We start from the raw sequence: 27,024 nt of genomic DNA on the forward strand, positions 1-27,024 counted from the left end.
TATTTAGGTTCAACCCCTTGAATTAAAGCTGAAAGTCTGCACTTCAAATTCATTTGGATTGTTTTTCATTTGCAATTCATTTGGATTGCGGCGCGCTCCCGACCCGGTCCTGAGCTCCAGGACCGCGGGACATGCGGACCCGATCGCCACTGGTGTCCCGCGATCGAATCACAGAGCTGAAGAACGAGGAGAGGTCTGTGTAAATAAACCTCTCCCTGTGCTTCCTACTAAGCCTGTCACTGATCGTCTGTTCCCTGTTATAGGGAAAGATGATCAGTGACGTCAGACACCAAGCCACGTCCCCTAGTTAAAAAAAACACACACACACTTACTTAACCCCGCCCCCTAGTGGTTAACTCCTCCTCTGCCAGTGTCATTTACACAGGAATGACAATGGTCCCAAAAATGTGTCAAGAATGTCCGATGTGTCCGCCATAATGTAGCAGTCACAATAAAAATCGCTGATCGCCACCATTACTAGTAAAAAAAAAAAAAAAAAAAATGAATAAAAATGCTATAAAACTATCCCCTATTTTGTAAACGCTATAACTTTTGCCCAAAACCAATAAATAATCGCTAATTGTGTTTTTTATTTTTTAACAAAAATATGTAGAAGAATACGTATTGACCTAAACTGAGGAAAAAAAAATCTTTTTTTTTAATATTTTTTGGGGATATTTATTATAGCAAAAATATATTTTTTTTCAAAATTGTCGCTCTATTTTTGTTTATAGCACAAAAAATAAAAACTGCAGAGGTGATCAAATACCACCAAAAGAAAGCTCTATTTGTGAGAAAAAAAAAAGGATGCCAATTTTGTTTGGGAGCCACGTCGCACGACTGCGCAATTGTCAGTTAAACCGACGCAGGGCCGAATTGCAAATTGGTCCGGGGCTTAAGTGGTTAACAAGATTTGGGGCCACTCATTAAAATTAGAAGAAAATAGGTTTAACCTTAAACAACGTAGAGGGTTCTTTACTGTAAGAGTGGCAAGGATGTGTAATCCCCTCCACAGGCGGTGGTCTCGGCAGGGGGCATCGATAGTTTCAATAAACTATTAGATAAACACCTGAAGGACCACAATATACAGGGATATACATCTGACATATAAACACTCACATAGGTTGGACTTGTGTCTTTTTTCAACCTCACCTACTATGCAAGTATATTGATATATTCACCCTCCCCCTACATTTACCCATTGTATTTGACCTTTTACTTGTCATGTGTAGGTTTCAGTTGCCTTTTTTTTCCTCCATGTACCCGTACAGTACTTGAAAAGTCAATTAAATACATATGAAAGATGACTAAACAGAAAAATAAAGAATTAAGAAATACAAAATGCTGTAATTAAATGTCACAAATAAGCTTTGGTTTGTCCTTTTATTTTGTCACACAGAAGGACGATATTGCACTTTAAAGGGTCTTCTACATCACCAGGGTTCTCTTTCTTTTCTACTAAATACTATATTTATTGCTTCCAAATATAACAGGGAATTCTTCTTTGTTTAAATAAAGACTATATATCACACAGACGTTGTACAATACTGACAATAGTGTAGGGATAAGGACTGCAGAGGTCAGATCAGCTGGGTACCAGCCACCTGGATTCAGAACTCTTATTATTGGGTACTGTACATCATTCATAAAAATAGGTATGTGCAGAGGTGATGACAGTTGCTCAGTGGTCCAGGATCCGAAGGTTTCCAGACACAATCTTGTTTTCTAACACAGCACCAGGTGGGATGTCAATTCTGTCACCATGATTAGCAATGATAATGACTGTGCCCTAAAGAAGAGACAAAGAAAGAACACGTTAATTAAACTATCCCCAAAACAAGTCTGAAATAACACAATACTACTATCAATTTGACTCCACAGAGATGGCAATCCACCAGGTTTTGGCTGGAGTGGGAAATGATATGTCAGTGGGCATTCTGAGCCACCAGACACTCTCGTTCTGCCACCATGCATTCCGTCTCTAATCCTAATATGTATAAAAGCATTTATAGGACCATTACTGTGTATTCATGTGACAGATCAGATAAGAAATAGAAGTCTAACCTTCCTATTCTATATATGCACACATAATAAACACTTAATAAACACAAACTATCCTAACACACTAAAAAGTAATTTCACCTAAAACTATAACTAAATCAGCCGAATGTCAGCTGGTTCAATAGAAACAAGCCGACATTTGGCCGTGTGTATGGCAGCTGAGCCGGTTCCTGTCGAAGGCTCATGACCGGAGACTGTCTGCCTACCGACTCCCGATCAGCACTCCCTGGTGTGTTCTGGTGGGTCCATTCCCCTGTCAGAACACAATAGCACAGCAGGGGAGATCTCTGTACCAACATCGGATTGTTAGTACAGAGGCTCTGGCCTGAGCTGTCTTTTTTTACCGTTCAACAAAAAAAAAAAAAACTAGCAGTGTCAGGGCTTAAAGAGCAATGTATTTGATTCTAATAAGGTAAACTGCAAGGCTTGCACACTGATCTCTCAGTGCAGTGACTCAGGCAGCGGGATCACTTCCCACAGAGTGCACCATTCATTTCACTCCACCAACAAATTCAGGGAAAGTACATTTCCTAATACAGTGGCAGTGGATATGAAAACACGATTCATCTAAAGAATGAATAGAATAAAAATATGAAAAAGGACAGAGGGCAAATTCAGTAAGGCCAGACTACAGAAGCAGGGTTAGGAACATGTATTATATGTCAACAACACTGATTATCTGTTTTAAAGCGGCGGTTCACACAAAAATGGAACCTCCGCTTTTCAGAAACATACCCCCCTCAGATGTCACATTTGGCACCCACTTCCAGGAATAGACTCCTTCGGGAGTCATGCCCCTCCCCCACTGTCTTCTGGGAAACGCACAGGTCCCAGGAGATGGCGGGGACCAGTTAGGATGCGCAGCGCGACTCACGCATGCACAGTAGGGAACCAGGAAGTAAAGCCGCGATGCTTCACTTCCTAATACCCTCACCAAAGATGGCAGCGGCAGCTGCCGAGAGCCGAGCAGTTGATCGGTTTCAGCTGCCGACATCACTGGACAGGTAAGTGTCCATTTATTAAAAGTCAGCAGCTGCAGTATTTGTAGCTGCTGGCTTTTAAATATTATTTTATATATCTATATATATATATTTTATTTTATTTATTTTTTTAGGTGGACCTCCTCTAACTGAGGAACAAAATAGCCTTGCTTTTTTTTTTTTTTTTTTTAGCAACTTGTGGATTTTTCTGTGTGAGCTTTCATTTTCCTCCACCTAGGTGTCACCAGCAGATGTGTACAAATTGCTTCATTCGCCTAGCCACAAAATATCTAACCCAGTGGTCATCAACCCTGTCCTCAGGGCCCATTAACAGGCCAGGTTTTATGTATTACCTTGGGGAGATGCTGATTAGGATACTGCAATCACTGAGCAGCAAATCATATCACCTGTGATATATTTCAGTTATCTTGCAAACCTGGCCTGTTAGTGGGCCCTGAGGACAGGGTTGATGACCGCTGACCTAACCCATTGCCCTCAAAGTCTAGGTTATGGTACCAATACCATTTGTTTATTTGTTTAGAAAGAAAAATTGCAGTAATGGTAAGCACTGCAATTTTTTTGTTTTTAATTTATTTGCACAATTTCTGTGTTCCTTTTTCTTAGAGCTAAAATGTCTCAAAGCAGATGCAAGTCATCCCCTGTGGACCTCGGTGCTTAAGCTGCCCATAAATGGATTGAAATTTGCCCAATAACTGTAGAACAGGCCAAGTTTCGATCCATTTATGGCCATTCCTGCTCAAAATTTTGGTGCCAGCAATTTTTTAAAACTTTCATTTGATCGGAGGCTGCAGCACTGATTGGCGTATTCAGAATACAACATCACAATACAGATGTCAGAGTACAACAGCACAGCAGGGAGGATTCTCCCATCCACCTAGCTGGTGTGGACAGTGAAATCTGTTCTGGCCATAGAATGATCTAGGACCAGCATTAGAGAAAGCACTGCTCTTCATTGTGTGCTCTTGGCTGGCAAGTCAATATTATGTGATGACTTTCCACTTAAAAGGGTATTTTTTTTCTATAGAAAAGCAGTTTGACTGTACATTCCTATAAAGTGTTAAGGTTAAACTATCGCCTTTAATGCCAGTCACATGGTATACAGGAAGAGGATAGTGCTAGATATAAGCAGCGGATGTACCGAGAAAGGACAATACCTTGTGTATTGTCCTTTTTTTCTGCAAAAGCTCCAGCTGGTAGACAATTTTTCATGTCCTTTCCTCTTGCATGGTGTAAGCCAAGTCCCAACACACCCTCTGTGAGTACCGCACTCAGCCCTTTTTTTAAAGTAACTGATGATTTCACAAAGAAATCGTTTAACAGGTATTGTATTTTTAAATGTTAAGCTTATATTCAGCATTAGGCTATTTCATGTTCCTTTTAATGTGTACCTTGGAGTTCAGGTTCAAGAACAAACCAAAATTAAAGCAGTGGGCTTAACAATGTGTAGGTTTTAGATGTGACTCTCGTCAATCATTATTAATTCTAGCTGACATCTATTTTAACGTTAAAAGGCTCTCGCTAACCCACCCGAGTCAATTAGGTTAGATGGCTGTGTGGGTGGTAAGAGCTTTGTACCAAAATACACAGCATGGCTTTTCACCTAAAATGTACATTTGTAATTGAAGGTGCCCAAAATTCAAGGCAGTGATGGTAATTTTACAGAACAAATCAAAATATTTGCCACTTAAGACCTTAAAATATTTAGTAAAAAGTGCCAAAATATGATCGCATTTTAGAGCGCAGAATAGGGATAGAAGGTATTCATCTACAGCTTTTCCATTTTTTAGAGGCAATTGCTAAATAAAAACAAAACCGATTTCTTCAGAAATCTGCCATTTTGGTAATTTAAGGGGAATTTTCGACTATAAAAACACAAAGAACAGACCCAATGGATAATCCCCTTCTAATAACATAGATCCTCCTCCTCTGATACTGCGAGTCTTTTCAGTACTATGAGCTTCACCTGCAGCAGCGGTTGCATCACTGCTTACCATTCCCTCAATCCTGCTGTCCAATGATCTAATCCCATTCAATAAGGCAAAGTGCAAACTGCTATAAAGCGTAACCAGCAGATTTTTTTTTTTTTTTTTTTAATTTTTATGCATTGGACAGCTTAAAGAAATATCTGATTGGTTGTTATAAGTTACTGTACATTTCACATCATCTTCATTCTTACGGTAAACCAAGGTACATTATTACACCTTGGGCAGATTTGCAGTCTTAGCAAGGTGCTTTTCATTCCTAAGTGCTCATTCTTACGTACAAAGCCAGCATTCACTTTGTTAAATTTAAACCGATACATGGTGGAGCGTTATTGTTTGCTATGGGTAAGAAAAACTATCACATAAAAAATGAATGTTGTCTGCTGATAACTGTATGTGGTCACCATTTCTAATTCTAGAATAATCTTTTTATATTGTCAGGACAAACTAACACGGTTGGGTGTTCTTGAGCAGTTGCAGTGACCAAGTAGAACTCCATGCATGATCTTTATGGACAATGTAAGTATGCAAATTTCATACCTGAAATGCCCCTTGGGGAAGCCGACAATCGCAATAGCAGTCAGCACAACTACAGTCCTGTGCCATATGGCTTCACCTCGGCCCCCAGCATTCACAATGCAATGCAGGCGCCAATGAGAGGGACCTGCAATGTGTCACATAATAAAGTGGGAGCAAGCTTCAGTTTGGAATAAAAGTGTCTCCCCATGGAGAAGTACCATTTTATTTTGTTTCTCTGGCCCGAGACAGAATACAGTAAATTATTTCTTCATATTTCCCTAAAAGGCACATTTGCTGGAGTGAGGAAATTCAACTACAACTTAATTTCATGCGATTCTTTTTTTTGTATTTTTTTTTAGCAAACAGAACAGCGATAACGCAGTCCCATTAGTACAATTTTTATTCTTAAACAATCATTTCTTGTTTGCTCTTCAGATTCTTATTCTGCTGCCATTGTTTAGAGGGGCTGTTCCGATGGCTCATAAACGATGTGCTGTACATGCTGGTGACGCAATTGCACCAGAGTAATGAAAGGGGAGTGCACTGAAAAGGCTAGCTAAGTTCAGCACAATATCAATGACTGACTCAGTATACTGTACACACCTTCAGTACAACATTCTTCCCAAAGGTCACATCTCCTGACACAGTGAGATGATCCAGCTCGAGCATGTCCGGTATGCTTTCAAACCGCTTCAAGTAGTCTTGCACCTAGGAGGGGAAAAAAAAAAAAGTGTCATGCCGTGAAAATGTCAAGAACCAAATACAATACCATTATCAGTGTAATATTAGCAGCAGCAACACTGGCTGTATAAAATACAACCCCAATTCTATGAAGTTGGGACGTTGTATAAAATCTATATAAAAACAGAACACAATGATTTGCAAATCTCATAAACCCTTATTTTATTCATAATAGAAAAAATATCAAATTTTTAAACTGAAAATGTACCATTTTACGAAAAGAAAAAAAAAGATAATTTTGAAAAAAAAAAAAAAAAAAATCAAAAAAAAAAAATCAGAAAAATTTGGGACAGGGCCATGTTTACCAGAGTAGCACCCATTTTCTTTTATTAAAGCTTTGTAAACATCTGGGAACCGAGGAGAGTAGTTGCTGGAGTTTTGGGAGAGTAATGTTGTCCCATTCCTGCCGGATATGGGATTCTAACTGCTCAACAGGCTTGGGTCTTTGTCATTTTTTTGTTTCAAGATGCGCCAAATATTTGCAGTTGGTGAAAGGTGTGGACTGCAGGCAGACCAGTTAAGCATCTGGACTCTTCTACTACGAAGTCATGCTGTTGTCATAGATGTAGCATGCAGTTTAGCATTGTCCTGCTGAAACATGCAAGGCCTTTTTCTGAAAATACATTGTTTAGATTGGGGGAGGGGGCATATGCTGATCTAAAACCTGGCTATATCTTTCAGCCCTGATATTGCTTTTCCAGACAAACAAGCTGCCCATTCCATAAGCACTAATGCACCCCCATACCATCAGAGGTGCAGGCTTTTGAACGGAGAGCCAATAAGGCCAGAAAGTCCCTTTCCTCCCTCAGCCTAGAGGACACGACGCCCATAGTTGCCAAAAAAGAAGCATTTTAATTTGTCTAAACACAGAACGGTTTTCCACTTTGCAACAGATGATTTTAAATGTGCTTTAGTCCAGAGATTATTGGTGGCGTTTCTCATTATTACTCAGCCCATGCAGCAATGTCCATCGCAGAATCCTGCCCAGAGTTTTTTTCCTGGTTCAGGCTTTTGTAGCTATGGCAAGATTAGGGGTACTAAGACTTATAAGCTAGGATTCAAGTTTCTATATGAGTAGATGGCCGTTCAGAGGCAAAGATACTACAAAAACACATTAAACATTATGTGCATACATATACACACACCCACTGCCAGGTGTATCCCTCTATAGTCCTCACCTTGGTAAATGAGCTGCCCAGTTTGACCAGAGGCACTGTGGGAAATTCCCTCTTCTCACTCATGGTCAGTGAACCAGCATTCAGGCTGTATAGGTTGGACATGACAAGCAGCAGATCAGATGTGGTTTTCACTGGCAAGAAACGGCTTCGAGGGACATTGATGCCCAGTGAATTTTCAAAACTTTTGACAGCGGCACCCACGGCGGTTTCTAGCTGGATAACATTCAAACCACCATCTAAAGTCTGTGAAGACAAGGGTGAGAGTTAATTGGCAATGCTTTCACCATTATTTCCGGTCTACAAGTCAGACAGGATATTGGTTTTCTAAATTACTTCTTGAACACGCAAACTTGTGACATTTACCTTGGGATTAACTATAATTTCCATATCAATGGAGTTGGCTTCTTGCAATCGCTTGATAGCAGGCAAGGAGATCCACAAATTATTTGTGTTGAAGATCTTGAACTTGGACACAGATTTAAACTCATCCACATGGGCTTTGGGCACCTGTGCGATTTCCACCAACCGCAGCTTCCCTTCATATTGAGTGAGCGTGCCACCCTGGAATTGGGCAAGATAAACACATTATAAACCATAAATTAACAAGTCAAAATACCAATGTCCAGTTCGTCTGTACATAAGTCTATATACTATACTACCAGAGAAGAAAGGAAGTAGTAGTACCCACACCAATTTTATGGTCTGTTGTACATAAAAAGAAAATTTATATAATATATATATATATATATATATATATATATATATATATATATATATATATATAAAACCAATGTTCTGATCTAGTGTACTTACAGAGATACATTACACACACACACACATACACTATAAAACTGCAGAGAGGGAAATTGTTACACCAATGTCCTGATCTACTGTACAAGAACAGACTTTTAAAAGATTTTATTTCACCTAATTACATTCCTGTATATCTAAAATCTTTAAAAAGACTATAGTTTGCTTTTAATAATTTTAAACACATCAGGTTTCTGCAATATGGAGATTGGGAAGCACACGTTGATAAGACCTGCAATAATGTTTGACCACCAGTAAATCATCTGACAAAAGAATGCAGCATATAACTAGACATTGGAGAATGCTGGGAAAAATCGGGCTCTCGGGAGGACTATTGTTTTACTCTGGCAGATGTGACAGATAGCTTCAGATTTAACATTTCGCAGTGAAATGCTAATATGGCTCATCACAATTCTGCTCACATTTCCATATATTTACTGAGCTGGCTTTGTTATGCTGGTTATACACTGTAATCATTGCAATGTGACAGGTTTTAGCAACAGGCTGAAAAAGGTAGACATCTACGAGAACATAAAACATGTTCTTATGCCGTTTATGATGGCTGGACTCTACAAAGGTTATAGAGAACCTGTCAGGAAAGGTTTATTTGTAAAAATCTGAATCTCCCCTCTTAAAACAAACCAGTTTTAGTTTTTTCCTACAAGGCAAAGTTCCAGGTTTGCTCTAATGCCCCCCTCCCCAGCAGCACATACTCCCTGTTCCATCACTTCCACATCCATGGGTTCATTTAGACCACATGTGTCAAACACAAGGCCCGCCAAGCCATTTCATTCAGCACTCCTGTCCTCTCCACTCCCACCTTGTCTCAGTGGGCAGCAGAGAGGACAACAGAACTCCTTCTATAGATCCTTCACCACTCTGTGTAGCCGCAGCTCCCCCTCATCTCCACCCCCCCCCCCCCCTGGTCTCAGCATTCAACAGACTCCAGCCCTCCTCTGGTCCTCCTCCAGACCCTGAACTTTCTGCTTCCCAGCTCTGCCCCCAGGTTTTTCCCGGCAGCAGCACAAGGTAAGGGGGATGAACTGTGATGTAAGGAAGGGTGGGGGGCTCTTGATATCTGATGTAAGGGAGGATGGGGGGGGGGGGGGGGTGCTAGACCTCTAGCCTTAAAGAAACAACTGGCCCTTTGAGGGCAACCATAATGCTGATGTGGCCCACAATGAAAGTTTGACACCCCTGAATTCTAGACAGAAAATGGAAAGGAAGCCTAGTGTAAGCTCAGATTCACTTTTGGTTGTAATTAACAGCACTGAGCATGATCTCACTGCCCAAAGTGACAGTGGTGGGCTAAGCACTAGGACAATCACATGAGAGGAGGGTGGGGGCGAGTCATATGCACCTCTATACCTAAAGTATTGGTGTTTTTTCCCCTTTCATGGTTTTGTAGTAGTGCACAATTACCTTTTAGGGCTAGGCCTGTGTTATTCACTTGTTTTCTCTCCCTGTCAGAACAGTTCTATCTACCCAGTGTCAATCTGTAAGGTCCCAAATCCAGACAGCTCCCATCTGCTTAAACTCAGCACTAAAAATGGACAAAGATTTCATGTATGCCTGCCAGTAGGTTTGCAATATGATAGTTTTATAGTGTCTATTGTCAGCATTGGATTTAGATAAAAGATAAGACCGCTTTACCTTCTGGTCCTCACCCTGACATGCAAATAATACAGGTAAATAATAAAAAACCAAGAAAATCCTGGGAAGTACTATTATATCTAGTCAAGAGTGAAGATTCATAAGGTTACAGACACCTTACTTTAAAATGGGAACCAGTCAGCAGTAGGGCAAAAAGTCCAATAAAATTATAGCTGTGGTCAAAGAAATCTTCCAAAATTAAAGAAAATGCCTGCTGTTAAAACCCATACTGTATGCAGAAAACCCCTTGATGGCTAGAGAAATTAGCAACTTCCATCAAGACTGCCCATCTAAACAACATTTTACTTTTGTCTTTAGGACAAAAACATCAAAATATAACCTTATATTTTTGTTTTATAGAGCTTCCCCTTGTTTTAATCAATATGCAAGCTTGGCTCATCTCTGTATAAAATGCCATTGCTTCTTGGAATGTGGAAGAAAAATCTCTTAGCTCATCATCCTATAGCGCCTTCCTAAAATGTGATTTTCTTCACAAGCGCAGAAATATAGCAAAGCATATGTATATGTACATCATTGCCTCGGATTATGCTGATGTAGACCTGACCTAGCTAAAGTTTGAAAATGTGGCCCAATTGAGAAGACAGTAAAAGGTCTAAATTTGTGCAACCAATTTATTTACTTTTCTCTGTACTGCACCTTCTTATTTCAAGGTTATACTGCATGTCTTTAACCACTTAAGGACCGCCGCATGGCAATGTACGTCGGCACAATGGCACCGACAGGCACAAGCACGTACATGTACGTGCTTGCATTCCAGCGGGTGGGGGGTCCGATCGGACCCCCTCCCGCTGGATGCGGCGGTCCGTTTCGCTTCAGGAGCGATCCGGGATGAGGGGATGGCCGTTGGTTTCTGGCCATCCCCTCTCGATCGCTCCTGGCGAATGAGAAGCTACCCCCGCTGTGTACTGTAAACACAGGCAGGGAGGAAGTGATGTCATTCTCCTCGGGGCGGTCTTTTTAACCGGACTGCGAGGAGAACACAGAAAGTAAGTGCACCAAACACTACACTGACATGTAGGTACACATAGGCACACAAATACCCCCCCCCCCCTCCTCCCAGTCACAGTGCCACTGATTGCAGTGATCATTTATTTACTGATCACTGCATTTAGTGTCAGTTGTGACAGTAAAAAGTGTCAGGGCAGTTAGTGTTAGGTCCAGGGTAGCCCCCTACCTCCCCCCCAATAAAGGTTTAACCCCCTGATTGCCCCTAGAGTTAACCCTTTCACCCCCTTTTGCCAGTGTCACTAAGCGATCGTTTTTCTGATCGCTGCATTAGTGTCACTGGTGCCGCTGGGTAGCTAGTTATATTTTTAGGTTCACCGCCAGGTTTTTATAGCGCTAGGTACCCCCATATACTACCCAATAACGGTTTTAACCCCCTGATTGCCCCTAGTTAACCCTTTCACCCCTAGTGTCACTAAGCAATCGTTTTTCTGATCGCTGCATTAGTGTCACTGGTGTCGCTGGGTAGCTAGTTATTTTTTTAGGTTCACCGCGTATAAGTGCCACTGGTGATGCTGGTTAGCCAGGTAGTTATTTAGGTTCCCCGTCAGGTTTTTTTTATAGCGCCAGGGACCCCCATATACTACCTAATAAAGATTTTAACCCCGATTGCCCCTAGTTAACCCTTTCACCAGTGATCACCGTATAAGTGTTACGGGTGACTTTGGTTAGTTAGTTTGCTTTTTATAGCATCAGGGCACCCACCATTTATTACCCAATAAAGGTTTAACCCCCTGATCACCCGGCGGGTGATATCAATTAGGTTTTAGGGTCAGGGTCTGCGTCGCCCCAGGCAGCACTAGGTTAGTGCCAGTACCGCTAACACCCACGCGCAAAGCATAAATCTCCCGTAGTGGTATAGAATCTGAACAGATTTAGGGTTCCAAAAAAAACGCATTGTTAGCGGGATCAGCACAGATACCTGCTAGCACCTGCGTTTTGCCCCTCCGCCCAGCCCACCCAAGTGCAGTATCGATCGATCACTGTCACTTACAAAACACTAAACACATAACTGCAGCGTTCGCAGAGTCAGGCCTGATCCCTGTGATCGCTAACAGTTTTTTTTGGTAGCGTTTTATATTTAAATCCTGAAGGCAGTGCTTGGTTTTCGGGGTCCCGTATGCGGCTAGGCTCCCAAAAAGTCCCCCACATGTGGTATCCCCGTACTCAGGAGAAACAGCAGAATTTATTTTGGGGTGTAATTTCACTTATGCCCATAGCATGTGTGAGCAATATATCATTTAGTGACAACGTTGTGCAAAAAAATAATACAATTTTTTTTTTTTTAAATGTAATATTCCTGCAACTTGTGGCAAAACATAAAATATTTCATGGACTCAACATGCCTCTCAGTAAATAGCTTGGGCTGTCTACTTTCCAAAGTAGGGTCATTTGGGGGGGTTTTGTGCCATTTTGGCATTTTATGGCCTTCGAAACTGTGATAGGTAGTGAGGAGTGAAATCAAAAATTTGCACCCTTAGAAATCCTGAAGGCCGTGATTGGTTTCGGGGTGCCGTACGCGGCTAGATTCCCAAAAGGTCCCACATATGTGGTATCCCCGTACTCAGGAGAAGCAGCAGAATATATTTTGGGGTGCAATTCCACATATAACTATTGCATGTGTGAGCAATATATCATTTAGTGACAACTTTTTGTAAACTTTTTTTTTTGTGTCATTATTCAATCACTTGGGACAAAAAAAAAAAAAAAAAAATATTCAATGGGCTCAACATGCCCCTCAGCAATTTCCTTGGGGTGTCTACTTTCCAAAATGGGGTCATTTGGGGGGGGGGGTTTGTACTGCCCTGCCATTTTAGCACCTCAAGAAATTAGATAGGCAGTCAAATTAAAAGCTGTATAAATTCCAGAAAATGTACTCTAGTTTGTAGACGCTATAACTTTTGTGCAAACCAATATACGCTTATTGACATTTTTTTTTTTACTAAAAACATGTGGCTGAATACATTTTGCCCTAAATGTATGACTAAAATTGAGTTTATTCGATTTTTCTTATAACAAAAAGTAGAAAATATATTTTTTTACTCAAAATTTTCGGTCTTTTTCCTTATATATCGCAAAAAATAAAAATCGCAGAGGCAATCAAATACCATCAAAAGAAAGCTCTATTTGTGGGAAGAAAAGGACACAATAGAATGTGATGCTCAAGATTTGGGTACGTCATTAGTGGATACCTTCGCTGCCATTGTGCTTTTTCTGGGTGTCTGAGTGCATCCCTATACCTTTAAGGAGGGGTGGGCTCCCTTCAGGCATACCTGCCCTTAATCTATTCACTATTATATATGTGCTTCAACTTTGGAAATGCAGAATGATAGAGTTAGGACTGCAGTAAACTGGGGTGCCGTGGCCATTGCAGCTTATGCATATATTTGCAAATGTGTGCAAAACAAACCCCTTGTTTTCACTGTGAACTGATAAACAGGGTCAATTCGGTTTGTTGCAGACTGGCAAGTGAGCTGGGGATTTTTTCCTGTTTGACTTTTGACATAGGTTGGCCTTCCTTGTGCTCCTTGTTGCCAAGGCTAGTTATAGGTTGGGGTGGTTTCCATTTGTTTGTACAACATTAGTGAGACATCTCATACAGAAAGCACACTGTAGTTGATGTTGGCTAATAGGAAGAGTCCAATTTTTTACTAGTGTGGCATTGCTCTCCTACTTGGGGGCTAGTTTATTCATAAAAAAAAAAAAAAAAAAAAAAGGTTTTAAGAGTTGTGGAATAGGACCTAGGTCTGATTTCATCAACATTGTTTACTGAAGGCCTGTACTTTCTCCGACTCAAAGAAGCCCGCTGAGTCCCTGCCTCTATATTTCCAAAGATGTCACAGCTTTCCAGTTCAAAGAAAACATTTTAATTTGCCACTTAGGTCAGTACACTGGAAATACACAACATCATTTAGAAGCAAACTGTTACTCAACTCTTCTGTAACCTTTATCAAACTGATGGTGAAAAAATGGTAAATATACTTAGTAAAGCGACCTGCCAAAAAGAATACTCTCCAAAGTGATAAAGATCAAACTCCATAAAAAGATACTGCTTAGATTTAGAGCACTGTTTATTTAGTGTAAAACTTACATAAACCTCCCATTAGCTGGTAGCAGACATAAATGTGTACACTGCTGTGTAAATGTTGGGTACAAATCGTGATGTGTCCAGCTCTTAGCTGTAAGCTGGCACAAGCTAGTCCTCTATTCCCTATGTGTCATGCCTATATACTTAGTTTGGTCTTGCACTTGACGAGATCTAGTATTGTATAGTATTGCTTGCAGCCCTTAATGGTTAAAATGTACAGCATTGTGTGCCCTATACATACAGTTCTGTAAGCTAGCTCTAAGTCCCCAATACTCTCACCATCAAATAGTGTGCAAATGGTAAGGTTAGACCCTGTGCCAAGCCTTTCTTGTCCCTGCTGGTGACCAAATTGTCCTGGTGACCACTGTCACCAAGACCGAAAAGTAAGGAGTTATCCTACATTTTATAGGTGTCATGAGAGAAGGAGGTGAAGAGAAATCTTCCAATGGGGACAAATGTTCCAGTAAAAACTAAGATGGGAATGCCCTCACTTTCGAGGAATTTCGCCCATGTCTTGTTGCAGTGAAGTGAAGGGAAATACACTAAACAATACATCTATGTTAGAAGGGGGCCATGCAAATAGGCAAACTTAACACATCTCAGAGATATCCCATTGCTTAGTGTGGTCTGACATTTTACAATCCTTGTAAAGTAAATACAGCCGGCATTTCCCTATACGATAAACACAGCGAGGAACAGCTTTCATATAAGCCAGTCATGAGAGAAATACAGTGTTTGCCATTGTTGACCTTTTAATAAAAAATGCTAGTTGTCTGTTGTGCTGACAAACGAGCGTCAATACTTTCTCTGACCTATATTAAAGAGGATCTCCAGTCTGGGCAAAATAAATAAATAAAAGAATTAAAAAGTCAGCAGGTACAAATACTGTAACTGCTGACTTTTAATATAAGGACACTTACCTATCCAGGGATTCATCGATGTCGGGACCCTGAGCCGTTTTTCCAATCAGCTTTGGGTGCAGGTGCCGATATTTTCACTAAGGGAAACTGGCAGTGAAGCCTTCAGGCTTCACAGCCACTTTCCTACAGCGCATGTGTGGGTCAAATTGCATTTTCGGAATAGTTCCGCTATCTTCTAGGACCTATGTGTGTCCCAGAAGGGACGGGGGAAGGAGGCGGGACCGGAAATACTCAGAGATCGCTACAGCGTTCTCACCCCCTCCCCCTAAAGAAAAAAAAAAAAAGTGTGTCAAATGTGACAGTGGAGGGGGTGAGGGTGTGAACAAGCGCAGCTTCCCTTTTTGGGTGGAGCTCTGCTTTAAACATACAAATCTGAAAAGATAGAAAAAAATCATTATAATGCATGCTTGTTCTGGATCAGTAGCTCAGTTTTCAACTCAGAAGGTCAGCATGACAGTCAGGCAACCAGGTCAGCAATAACAATTTCCAGTGTCTTATGTCAGGTTTCTATTCTGTTCTGGGTAAACCAGGTGAACCACAGCTTTCTACTACCCATCTTTAAGGGACCCCAGCAGTGGAAAACGATGGGGGTCTCATAACCTGTACTTTTTGCCATGGGTTTTACATTACATGTCATTCAGCTGCAGAAAGACAAATGAGACTCTCTAGAGCAAGGGTCGCAAACTGGCAGCCCTCCAGCTGTTGCAAAAACTACAAGTCCCATCATGACTCTGCCTGTGGGAGTCATGCATGTAACCATCAGCCTTAGGCCGCGTACACACGAGAGGATTGTCCATCCAACTTAGTTGTGTGGGCTTCAGCGGACTTTTTCAGCGGACAGTCTGACGGACTAAGTCTTTCGGAATTTCCGTAATTTTGTCCGTCCAAACTTGGTTTCAGCGGACAGTCCGCTTGTGAGTAGGCAAGTTGGACGGACTAAGTATGGCGCATGCTCAGAAAGGATTTACACGGCGAAAGGTTGCATTGCAGTGTATTGGACGTCGTATTTCTAGTTCCGTCGTACGTGCTGTACACGTCATCGCGCAAGCTTTCAGCGGACTGTCTGTTCGTCGTGTGTGGTCAAGTCCGTTCATTCAAAAGTTGGACGGACTGTCTGTCGGATTGTCTGACGAACTTAGTTGGGCAGACAATCCGCCCGTGTGTACGCAGCCTTACAATGCCTCATGGGACTTGTAGTTTTGCAATAGCTGGAGGGCTACCAGTTTAAGACCCCTGCTCTAAAGTAACATAGTGAATTAGTGTGTAAGATGTATTGTAAATCTATTCTACTACTATTACAGTAGCTCCAGATGGCATTAAAACATGAAACCCCATTAAAGCAGCTGTCAATTTGTTCTCATGGCATAGATCACCAATTATTTTCTGCACCAATTATTAATGAATCCTACAAAGCCCGCAAAGGTCCACCTTCACCTGAAATATCACATGAAATATCAAATTTGGCCGACGGCCCTTTAACCATACAGTTACTGTTACACTATATGCACAATCTTGGGACATAGTCATGCATGTCTAGAACATTCTTCTTTTGGGGGGGTATCCTATTCCTACATATGTTCGCTAATAGGTGTCCCTCGCTCCCATCTGAAATATTTGGGAGATATGTCTAATGTCAGAGCTGCAGCATCTACACAGAAATGTCCTAAGGTTGCCCAAAGCCTGGGAGGATTGTGCAAACGAACTGCTGTTGATCTGACGTATCTAAGGGTAGTCAATTACCTTTACAGTAGAAGAAAAAAATATCCATACTTGAACATTCAGAGATGAATGGTATGAAAATGAAATGCCAAATCCAGGAATTTTTCAGTTTTTTTGATTGTAAAATATATAGTCAGCCCACAATGGAGTATCTGGACCATATGTCAGTCATCTCAAACTAGTAGCTTCTGTTGCACGTTGCCATTCTCTAATCTTTAATGTCACTCCCAGTAGCTACTCTGCTCTAGTCTACCTGAACAGCAGATGCAATGCTCACTTCCGATTTCTATAAAAATCAAATACAAGAGCCTAATTTTTATGGCTACATATGCCTGAAAAAAAATATGTTTCCTTACCTAAGCCACAATCCCTTACCCAAGAACCATGTCTATGTTGCTTCCTGCCGACACAGACCCTACTCATTGGATGCCATAAGCAAATGTCACCTGGCCATCACATGATCCTTGTCACGGGATATGGAAATATTGCAAGAGGATAGAAGGGTATAGAAGCTGTGTGTAGGATGGAGGACTATTGGGGGTAGACCTTTTACTTGTGGTAAGGCCACACAAGCCAGATCCAAGAGCTACAAAACACCAGAGAGGTGTCAGACAACTCCCTACTTCATTATCTGATCACATTTCTCCACACACGATCCAGGCAGATGGCATTGTCGTCAATAGTCTCTCACTGCTGCAGACGGTTACCCTGTTTACTGGGAGCTGACAGAAATTAGAATCTCTTGAGAGTTATGACAGATTTGTCATGGAAATCCCTCTTGATGTTGATATAACTGAGCAGCACAGCTGGCATACTAAATGCGGTTAGTTTTTAATTTATTTGGCTTCGGTTTTCTGGAAAAATTGAAATAATGCCACTAACTGTAGCACATTTATAAATCTGAAAGACTGACTGATCTTTTCCCTACGAATATCAGTCCAGATAACTGAGTGTATGGTCAGGAGAACAGATACCCACAAGTAAGATCAGCACATCTAAGCAGAAAAAATGCATTTAAATTAGTTTTTAATTTTTGTAATTTTCTAAGTAGGCTAGAGTTATTTATTTTTTAAACACATTTGTAATTAATATGTCTTCCCAAATCAAATTTTTCTCTTTTTTTTGAGACAGATAGAGCTATGATTTGATGGTATTTAATCACCAATGTTTTTTTTTTTTTTACTATATAAACAAAATGTAAAAAATATATATATTTTTTTCTTATTTCATTATAATAATCTTTGTTTACAAATTTAGTATTCTGCTACATTTCTTTGTTAAAAAATAACCCAAATCAGTGTATATTTAGTCTGTGTAAAAGTTATCGAGTCCACAAACTAAGGGGTGTAATAATATATATATATATACACACACACACATACATATATACACATATACATACACACACACACACCTACATACACACACACACACACACACACACACACACACACACACACACACACACACACACACAGTGTGGGGTGGGGGAATGATTATATATTATTTTCTAAAGCTAGAAAGTGCACAGTCAGGCTCACTTCTGCATCGAAACCAATGAGCTTCTAACCCCAGCTAGTTCAATTAAGCTTTGGAAATAACCTGGAAGCGCATTGGTTTCTATGCAGAAGTGAGCCCGATTCTTCACTTTCCAGCTTTAGTAAATAAACCTCATTGTGTACTCAAACGTGGGGTATGCCTGTAAATACACACACCTCATTTTTTGAGGCCCTAAAATAGTAGGATATTACAAATACACCCCCCCCCCCAAAAAAAGAACATTTGGAAAGTAGGCACCCCAAGGTATTTAGTAAGAGGTATGGTGAGTTTTTTTGAAGTTGGAATTTTTTTTGTCAATTTGGAAAATTCAATTTTTTTTCTTAACTTTTTTTTGTACATACTGTCACCAGAGCAATTCAGCATCACCATTATGACTGGTGTAGCAGTTATCATATGGACACTGGCTGGTGACCGTATGTAAAAAAATAAAAATAAAAACGTGTATATTTTAATTTTAGACTTTTTTTTTTTACCATTTATTTTCAATAAAAAGACAGTCATGGCTCTGTGCAGAAGCATCTTGTGGTGAACAGTGGGATCCACTCTGTGGAATAGGATCTGACAGAAAGGGCTCAGGCTGAACATGCCAACACACAACTAGACAGTACGTGCTAATTAGGATGGTGTTGTCTCCTGCATTGTCACCCAAGGACAGATGTTGTGTGGATGGCTCTCACTGGCAGGACTAACAGGTGCAAATGAATAGAAAGCAAGCCTAATAGAGTTTAAACTACTGTTTATAGATCTTATTTGTTTTGACCGATGTATGGGGAGCACAGTGGTGTAGTGGTTAGCACTTTCAACTAGCAGCAAAAGGATAGCTGGTTCGAATCCCAACCACAACACTACCTGCCTGGAGTTTGCATGTTCTCCCTGTGGCTGCGTGGGTTTCTTCTGGGTACTCCAGTTTCCTTCCACACTCCAAAGACATACCGGTAGGGTAATTGGATCCTGCTAAAGTGGCCCTAGTATGTCTATGCATGAATGTGATTTAGGGACCTTAGATTGTAAGCACCTTGAGGGCAGGGACTGATGTGAATGTACATGTAAATTGACGCTGCTATACGTACTATAAAAATGTTTTAATAAATGTACTTTAAAATACATACACATAAATTAGCTATATCTGCTTTAAGAAGTAAAAGAGAATATTTACACATCCAGAAACCGTCACAATATCATAAACCCACATAAAAAATAAAGAAATAAATAAAAAAGCGAAAAACTTTTCCAAAAGCCCCACTTTAAACCTCTGGGTATCTAACCCGACACAGGTCACTAAACCTAACAATATGGAGGTATTAAACACTGCTTTACACAATAAAGGGTTACATATGTATTTTCTGGGTTTTCCTGTCACATTCAAAAAGAAAAAATACACCCTGCAGTCATTTGTTCGACAATATCTGTAGAATAACAGTTGTTTTGGGATGATAAAACCCTTGTGGGTACGCACCTTCACATCAGCTCTCGTCTTGTCTGTGACTTCCATGACAAACTCACAGCGTTTTCCATTTGGTGGGTTCATGAGGTGGTTGAGAATATGGAGGTCCACAGTGGCACCAAGATTATCGATATTTGAAACAAAAATATATTCTTTCTTCTCACCTATCAATGTGTCTAAAAGGCCCGAGTTATAAAAACTAGCATAGATGTCACCGTGACCAGGGGGGTACCAGGCTTCTGCATTCTCCACCGAGTAAGACAAGTCCTTAGCTATCGGTAATAAGGACTCCTTGTTTACTCTTGGGTACCTAAAAGAGAACACACAGTAAATGGGGTTATGTTAGATAATGGCTTATTTTCAGACTGTTGGAATCAGACAGGAATTAGTATTATACATCTACACAGCTGTTTGTACAGCCAAACTCAGCCATATTGATGCCAGGCAGTCTCACATGTTTAAAAGCAAGGAATGTGACACAATTTGAATAGCAGAATGAGTTCTATTCAGCCCACCTGAAATGTACTGAACTTCAAAGACAATATGGTGCCGACTTGTCTGAAAGAACAAAGGACAGCTGGTGGGGCGTCCGAGATCGAGCCACAAGATGGCAATCCAGTCGGAGCAGTTGCAATTCATGGGCAAACACTGCCCCCCAGAGGCCAAGTATGGCAGGACTGTTAGCCTGGGGGAGGAAATGCCCCAGAGACACTGATTGGTCTACGGGAAAAGTAGGATGGGCTATGGGGTGTGGTATGGCTGAGGTATGTTTAACAAAAAAGGGTTGCAACCATGAGTTCGGCCTCTTTATTCCATCATGAGGCGTAGCTGCGAAGGTCGGATAAGTATGGCTTATATTGTACTTTGATTGTATGCTATGTATTATTGTAACTTCTATTGATACCTTATGCACGCTGTATTATTTCCTTGGGAAATAAATGAGATTTGATTGATCTTAGACCGTGTATTGATTTCATGGCCAAGGGTGGTAGTATTGTGATATTAACAATAACATGTGCTTGGCGTATTTGAGGCTTAGCTGAACTATAGGGACTAAACAAAGGAATACATAACTGACAATAATAGTACTAGACTGAATTGATCAGTTACTTCACGGACTAAGAAGAAAAGAAACCTGAACTAAATCTAAATGTGAAAGTGGCTAAGCACAATGATGAGGTAGAGCAATTCATATAGAGAGTTGTATTCCATACACAATATCTATGAATACAAGGAGACAACGTGTGATTTTCAGTCAAGACGCACTAAAAGCCAGCAATCTAGTAGGCCTGTGATGAGTTACAAGTACCCCTCCAGCTGATCTTTGTTTTCCTCTCAGATAAAATCTGCTTTCATTCCTCTACTGCCAACAGCCTAAAATCGTATACACCCATCAATGCCACAATCATTAACATAATGGCAGATTGATTGCAAAGGCAACAATGTCTGTGGCTAGCTTGAGTCAACATTCAAAGTGCATGGGAAGACAATGTGTTGCCAATAAACAGATTTCAGTAGTCACTACCTAGTGTAGGTTTGGGCTCTAGTAAGAAGAGTGCATCTTACTGGTCTGACAAAGTGGATCTTGCACCTCAGTGACAAGGTCCATTTAGTCAAGGAGTCTCCCCCCCTCCCTAAAATGCTGGATGATTGGAAAAAAAGACTCTGTAAAGGAGTGGGGGAATGATTATATTGTTTTCCCTAATTTCCTCCTGCAATGCCTAGTCAAGGGTGATGTCACCATCGTTCAAGCCATATCTTTAAAAATGCTGAGTAGACAAAGTCTCGGGCTACCCAGCATTCCCAGGGATATTGTTGGCAGGAAGCAGATGTACCCTGTGCTCTGGAAGCTTTCTAAACAAAAGCAACTAGAAGACTGCTCACCTTTTGTATTAATGTACCTGGAAAGTATTTCCACCATGGCATGCACTTCCTGTTGTAGGGAAGTTCATCAAAATTGGTCACTCTCCCTTGGGCAGTAAAAAAAGTGTAGAATTGACCTTGAAGAGCAGAAAATGTCCAGTACTGACACACTCCACACCATTTTAAAGACATTAGTAGTATGTATAAACTGACCTGCCTAAATCAGAAATAAAAGTTCAATTGCTTTGATATAATGAAGGGAAAACGGTTTCTAACATGGGATTGCGGCAGCAGAGTTTCAACTTAGAAATTGCAGGAACATGTGCTATTGGTCACCTTCCCTTGTATAGGTCAGGTCACCTAGTATCCAGGCAGTTTGAGAAAAGAGCGGGAAGGTGCTCTATTGGTCACCTTTTCCTAGGTAGGTCAGGTGATCTAGTATCCAGGCAGTCTGGAAAAAGAGCAGGAAGAATTTGAAATAAAGGGGGGTTCCGAGCCCCTGAGGTTCAGGGGCCCCAGTGACCACCAGCTGTGGTGTTCCCTCCCTCTCTGTCGCAGCTAATTATTACGTGGCAGTATAAGTGTTAAGGGGTTATTCCTGCGCCTAATCAGGAAAGAAAACAAGGATCTAGTTTTTGTACCGCTGCATACACTGGGAATGGGGTACTTGAACCCCTTTTACAGGATAGCAAAACGTAGGAGGTAGTGTTGCGCAGTACTGGGTTGGGAGATATTATCCTGAAAAATCAGTAGATTCTATACGCATCCCAGTATTTGAAAATAGGTGTGCTAACGCCCAGACTGAAAGGGTGATATATGGGAGGCCAGAATTGGCAAAATAATGTGAAAAAATGATGCTGAAATGTGAATAAATCTGTGTGAGTATCTTCTACGTCACGGTGTGAATAACATAGTACAAAAAGTAATCAGCTAAATAAATAGTGATTCTTGATGCGATTAACAAAAAAAATCGCATAAAAAGTGCCAGTGCTAAACGGTGAATAAATCTATAAAGATATCTACTACACCATAAAATAAAAACCAATGTACATACAAAAGTCACTAAAAAACAAAAATTATGTGACAAGAACTTAATAGTGACTAAGAAATCGCATAAAGTGCCAGTGCCAAGAATTATAGTAAATAAATGCGTATAAATGTCTTTATACCATATGATAAATCGTGTAAGTACGGTGAACACATATAATCGAGCGACGTAAACAGAAGAACAATAAAATGAAAACGTGTAACAAAAAACCAAGAGATGAGATCTCTATAAAGGTAATCGCAGTAAACGTGCACAGTGATTTGAAAACTATATCAACCAATAAACATAGTTAAAGAAGTTGCGCAATCACATATATCAGGTTTGTGTCCATTCAAGATGTGCAACAGCTGGTGGCGATTATGTCCAAAATCGCATGCAACAAAAACGCATATGGTGCTGGTATCGGAATTTGTGTGCACTATAAGGTAACGATGCAATCAGTGATGGTATTGGTGATGGTGACTATATCCCACGTGGTCCTGTGTGCTCAGGGTATGGATGTCCCCTTACCTTACAGCTGTAAGGTAACAGCGTTTGGCATATGTATCCTCAGGGTTCCTGGTAGTCCTTATCCGTCGAGGTCCTATTCTTATAGCCCCAAAAACCTGGCGTCTCCTGCCTATTGCGCCGTGTTGGTCTCCTCAAGTGGACGCTCAGCGGTACTCAGCATGGAGGGGGGGGTTATTAAGTTGCCTCAGCGGTGGATATTATGTGAGGGTTAAACAGATAAGGAAGAGGGGAGCCCCATAGTGTAATAATTTTGAACAAAATTTCAATTTTATTTAAATATGAATAAAGTACTCACAAACATATAGAGCTTTTTTGCAAGGTATAAACGAGCCTCGAGCTCGATTGCGTCACTTCCGGTAGCGTCCCGACGCGTGTTCGTCACGGTCACGTGACTTCATCAGGGGAATTTGAGGCCTAGTTTTTTGAGCCTAGTTTTGTTACCAACTAGGTCTCTTATACATTTATTGTTGAAGCCAATAATAATAATAATAATAATAAAGGCCGTGGCCATACTTATCCAACAATAATGCTGCATACACATGACCGGACATTCCGGCAGAAAAGGTCTGACGGAATAATTTCATTGGATATTCCGAACGTGTGCGGGCTTCAGCTGACTTTTTTTTCAAAAAATTCTGATGGACCTAAAAGCAGGACATGTTTTAAATCTTTCTGACGGAATCAATTCCTATTGGAAAAACCATTCGTCTGTAAGCTATTCCAACGGACCAAAACGACGCAAGGGCAGCTATTGGCTACTGGCTATTGAATTTCCTTTTCTAGTCCCGTCGTACATCATCGCGTTCTAAACAAACGGACTTTGGTGTGATCGTGTGTAGGCAAGTCCATTTCAGCGGAACTCCGTCAGAAAGACCGTCAGAGTTTTTTCTGATGGAAAGTCTGGTCATGTGCATGCGACATAAAAGGTGTGTGGTGTTTTCCTTTCTGTGTTAAATTCTGCTGTCTCATGAAATATCTCATGTTCAGAGGGGTGGGAACAAAATTAATACTTTTAATGTGCTAGACACTGAACTAAAGATAAGCTGTTTTCATTTCAAGGGAATCAGCTATATCTGGTAATCAATATACTTGGTGACTTCATTAGAACCTTGTATGTAAACCAATATCCAGTTACTTAATGCACCAGAATTGTACATTTTAATAGTCTATCACATTCACTCTTAGTATACTAGCATCATTACACATGATCACTGGGGGAGGTTATAGTTACTTCAGTCATTTCTACTAGTGTCTGAGCTGACAAGATGGGTTTTCAAAAGACGTGTCTCTGCATGCATACACTTTGTAGGTCCGAGCTTCATTTCCTTTTTATTGTCCTCAAGGTATGACAACAATGCCGCAAGCTCAAGAAGACAGGACTAGAAAATATTCTATTGTAACCCAGCTATCATAGAGGAGCTACAACAAAATGGCACCCCCCCTTACAAACCATTTATGCACTCTATGGTCCCGACCATGTCAAAATAACTTCAGCCCATTCTCCACCCCTGAACATCCCTCAAACACCCTTCCATAGGTGATTTGAATTCAAGTTATTTTGGCTGCAGCAGAGAACTTTACAATTAGGAGATTGCACAAAGCACCTACCCTATTTCATGTCCATGAAGCTCAGCTAATACATACTCTCCACCAATTTTACATCAATTACTCCTAGTGCTCAACTCTTGTCCAAGTATTTTTTTATATTTCCACTTTATGTAGTGGGATACATCTCCCATCCACTGGTTTTAAACTAGTTGTAAAGGCTGAAGGTTTTTTTTACCTTCATGCATTCTATGAGCAGGGCCAAGCCCGGTTCTGTGTGTCTTATGGAAACAGAGTGGGACTTGGGAGCAAGCACACACACATGAACGTCCTCCATAGTAAGGGAACCAGCTACAACCTTCAGGCTCCTACAGTAAACTAGGGGATAGCAGAATTGGTCAAAGCTGTACACCTGCCTGTCACATCACATAGGAAAATGCACTTATAGGCAGTTGGTGTCTGAAGGGGTGGGCGATGTCAATACACACATAAGAGATTAGGTGGCTTACCTGTGTCTTTTTCAATCCTTATAAACCTTAACTACTTTAAGACCGGGCCTCTTTTTAACCACTTTCAGACCGGACCATTTTGCTGGTAAATGACCAGAGGTCTTTTTACACTTTGGCACTGCGCTGCTTTAACTGGTAATTGCGCGGTCATGCAATGTTGTACCCAAACAAAATTTGCGTCCTTTTCTTCCCACAAATAGAGCTTTCTTTTGATGGTATTTGATTGCCTCTGCGATTTTTATTTTTTGCGATATAAACGTAAAAAGACCGCAAATTTTGAAAAAAAATGATATTTTCTACTTTTTGTTATTAGAAAAATCCAATAAACTCAATTTTAGTCATACATTTAGGCCAAAATGTATTCAGCCACATGTCTTTGGTAAAAAAAAAGTCAATAATTGTATATTTATTGGTTTGCGCAAAAGTTGTCACATCTACAAACTAAGGTACGTTTTCTGGAATTTACGCAGCTTTTAGTTTACGACTGCCTATCTCATTTCTTGAGGTGCTAAAATGGCAGGGCAGTACAAAACCCCCCCAAATGACCCCATTTTGGAAAGTAGACCCCCTAAGGAAATTGATAAGAGGCATGTTGAGCCCATTGAATATTTTATTTTTTTGCCTCAAGCGATTGAATAATGACAAAAAAAAAAATTTTTTTTTTTTTTTACACAAAGTTGTCACTAAATGATATATTGCTCACACATGCTATGGGCGTATGTGAAATGACACCCCAAAATAAATTCTGCTGCTTCTCCTGAGTATGGGGATACCACATATGTGGGACTTTTTGGGAGCCTAGCCGCGTACGGGGCCCCGAAAACCAAGCACCGCCTTCAGGCTTTCTAAGGGCGTAAATTTTTGAGTTCACTTCTCACTACCTATTACAGTTTTGAAGGCCATAAAATGCCAAGATGGCACAAAACCCCCACAAATGACCCCATTTTAGAAAGTAGACACCCCAAGCTATTTGCTGAGAGGCATGTTGAGTTCATGGAATATTTTATATTTTGCCACAAGTTGCGGGAAAATTACAAACTTTTTTTTTTTTTTTTTTTTTTTAACAAAGTTGTCACTAAATGATATATTGCTCATGCATGCCATGGGCATATGTGAAATGACACCCCAAAATAAATTCTGCTGCTTCTCCTGAGTACGGGGATACCACATATGTGGGACTTTTTGGGAGCCTAGCCGCGTACGGGGCCCCGAAAACCAAGCACCGCCTTCAGGCTTTCTAAGGGCGTAATTTTTTGATTTCACTCCTCACTACCTATTACAGTTTTGAAGGCCATAAAATGCCAAGATGGCACAAAACCCCCACAAATGACCCCATTTTAGAAAGTAGACACCCCAAGCTATTTGCTGAGAGGCATGTTGAGTCCATGGAATATTTTATATTTTGCCACAAGTTGCGGGAAAATTACAAACTTTTTTTTTTTTTTTTTTTTTTTCACAAAGTTGTCACTAAATGATATATTGCTCACGCATGCCATGGGCATATGTGAAATGACACCCCAAAATAAATTCTGCTGCTTCTCCTGAGTATGGGGATACCACATATGTGGGACTTTTTGGGAGCCTAGCCGCGTACGGGGCCCCGAAAACCAAGCACCGCCTTCAGGCTTTCTAAGGGCGTTACAGTTTTGAAGGCCATAAAATGCCAAGATGGCACAAACCCCCCCCAAATGACCCCATTTTGGAAAGTAGACACCCCTAAATTTAGGGGTACACTAGTGAGACTAGGTAATAAATGGCGGGTGCCCTGAAACTATAAAAAAATAACTAACCAACCAGCGTCACCTGTAACAGTTATATGGTGATCACTGGTGAAAGGGTTAACTAGG

General features: G+C 40.7%; 1 protein-coding gene across 3 annotated transcripts in view; it reads right to left on the bottom strand.

The window, feature by feature from the left end:
- Positions 1-1,369: 1,369 nt before the first annotated feature.
- UGP2 (UDP-glucose pyrophosphorylase 2) overlaps positions 1,370-27,024 on the bottom strand; it is a 150,873-nt gene continuing 125,218 nt past the window's right edge. For all 3 annotated transcript variants that reach the window (XM_077485977.1, XM_077485976.1, XM_077485978.1), the window contains 5 exons: positions 19,715-20,012; positions 7,846-8,043; positions 7,483-7,725; positions 6,167-6,271; positions 1,370-1,789 (listed from right to left, as the gene is read on the bottom strand). In XM_077485977.1, coding sequence (XP_077342103.1) covers positions 1,682-1,789; positions 6,167-6,271; positions 7,483-7,725; positions 7,846-8,043; positions 19,715-20,012 — 952 coding nt within the window. In that variant the 3' untranslated portion in view covers positions 1,370-1,681. The remainder of the gene's footprint in view (positions 1,790-6,166; positions 6,272-7,482; positions 7,726-7,845; positions 8,044-19,714; positions 20,013-27,024) is intronic.

Source organism: Lithobates pipiens, unplaced genomic scaffold (assembly GCF_037356315.1).
Source record: "Lithobates pipiens isolate NorthernLeopardFrog02 unplaced genomic scaffold, aLitPip1_a1.2 Scaffold_18, whole genome shotgun sequence".
NCBI lineage: Eukaryota > Metazoa > Chordata > Amphibia > Anura > Ranidae > Lithobates > Lithobates pipiens.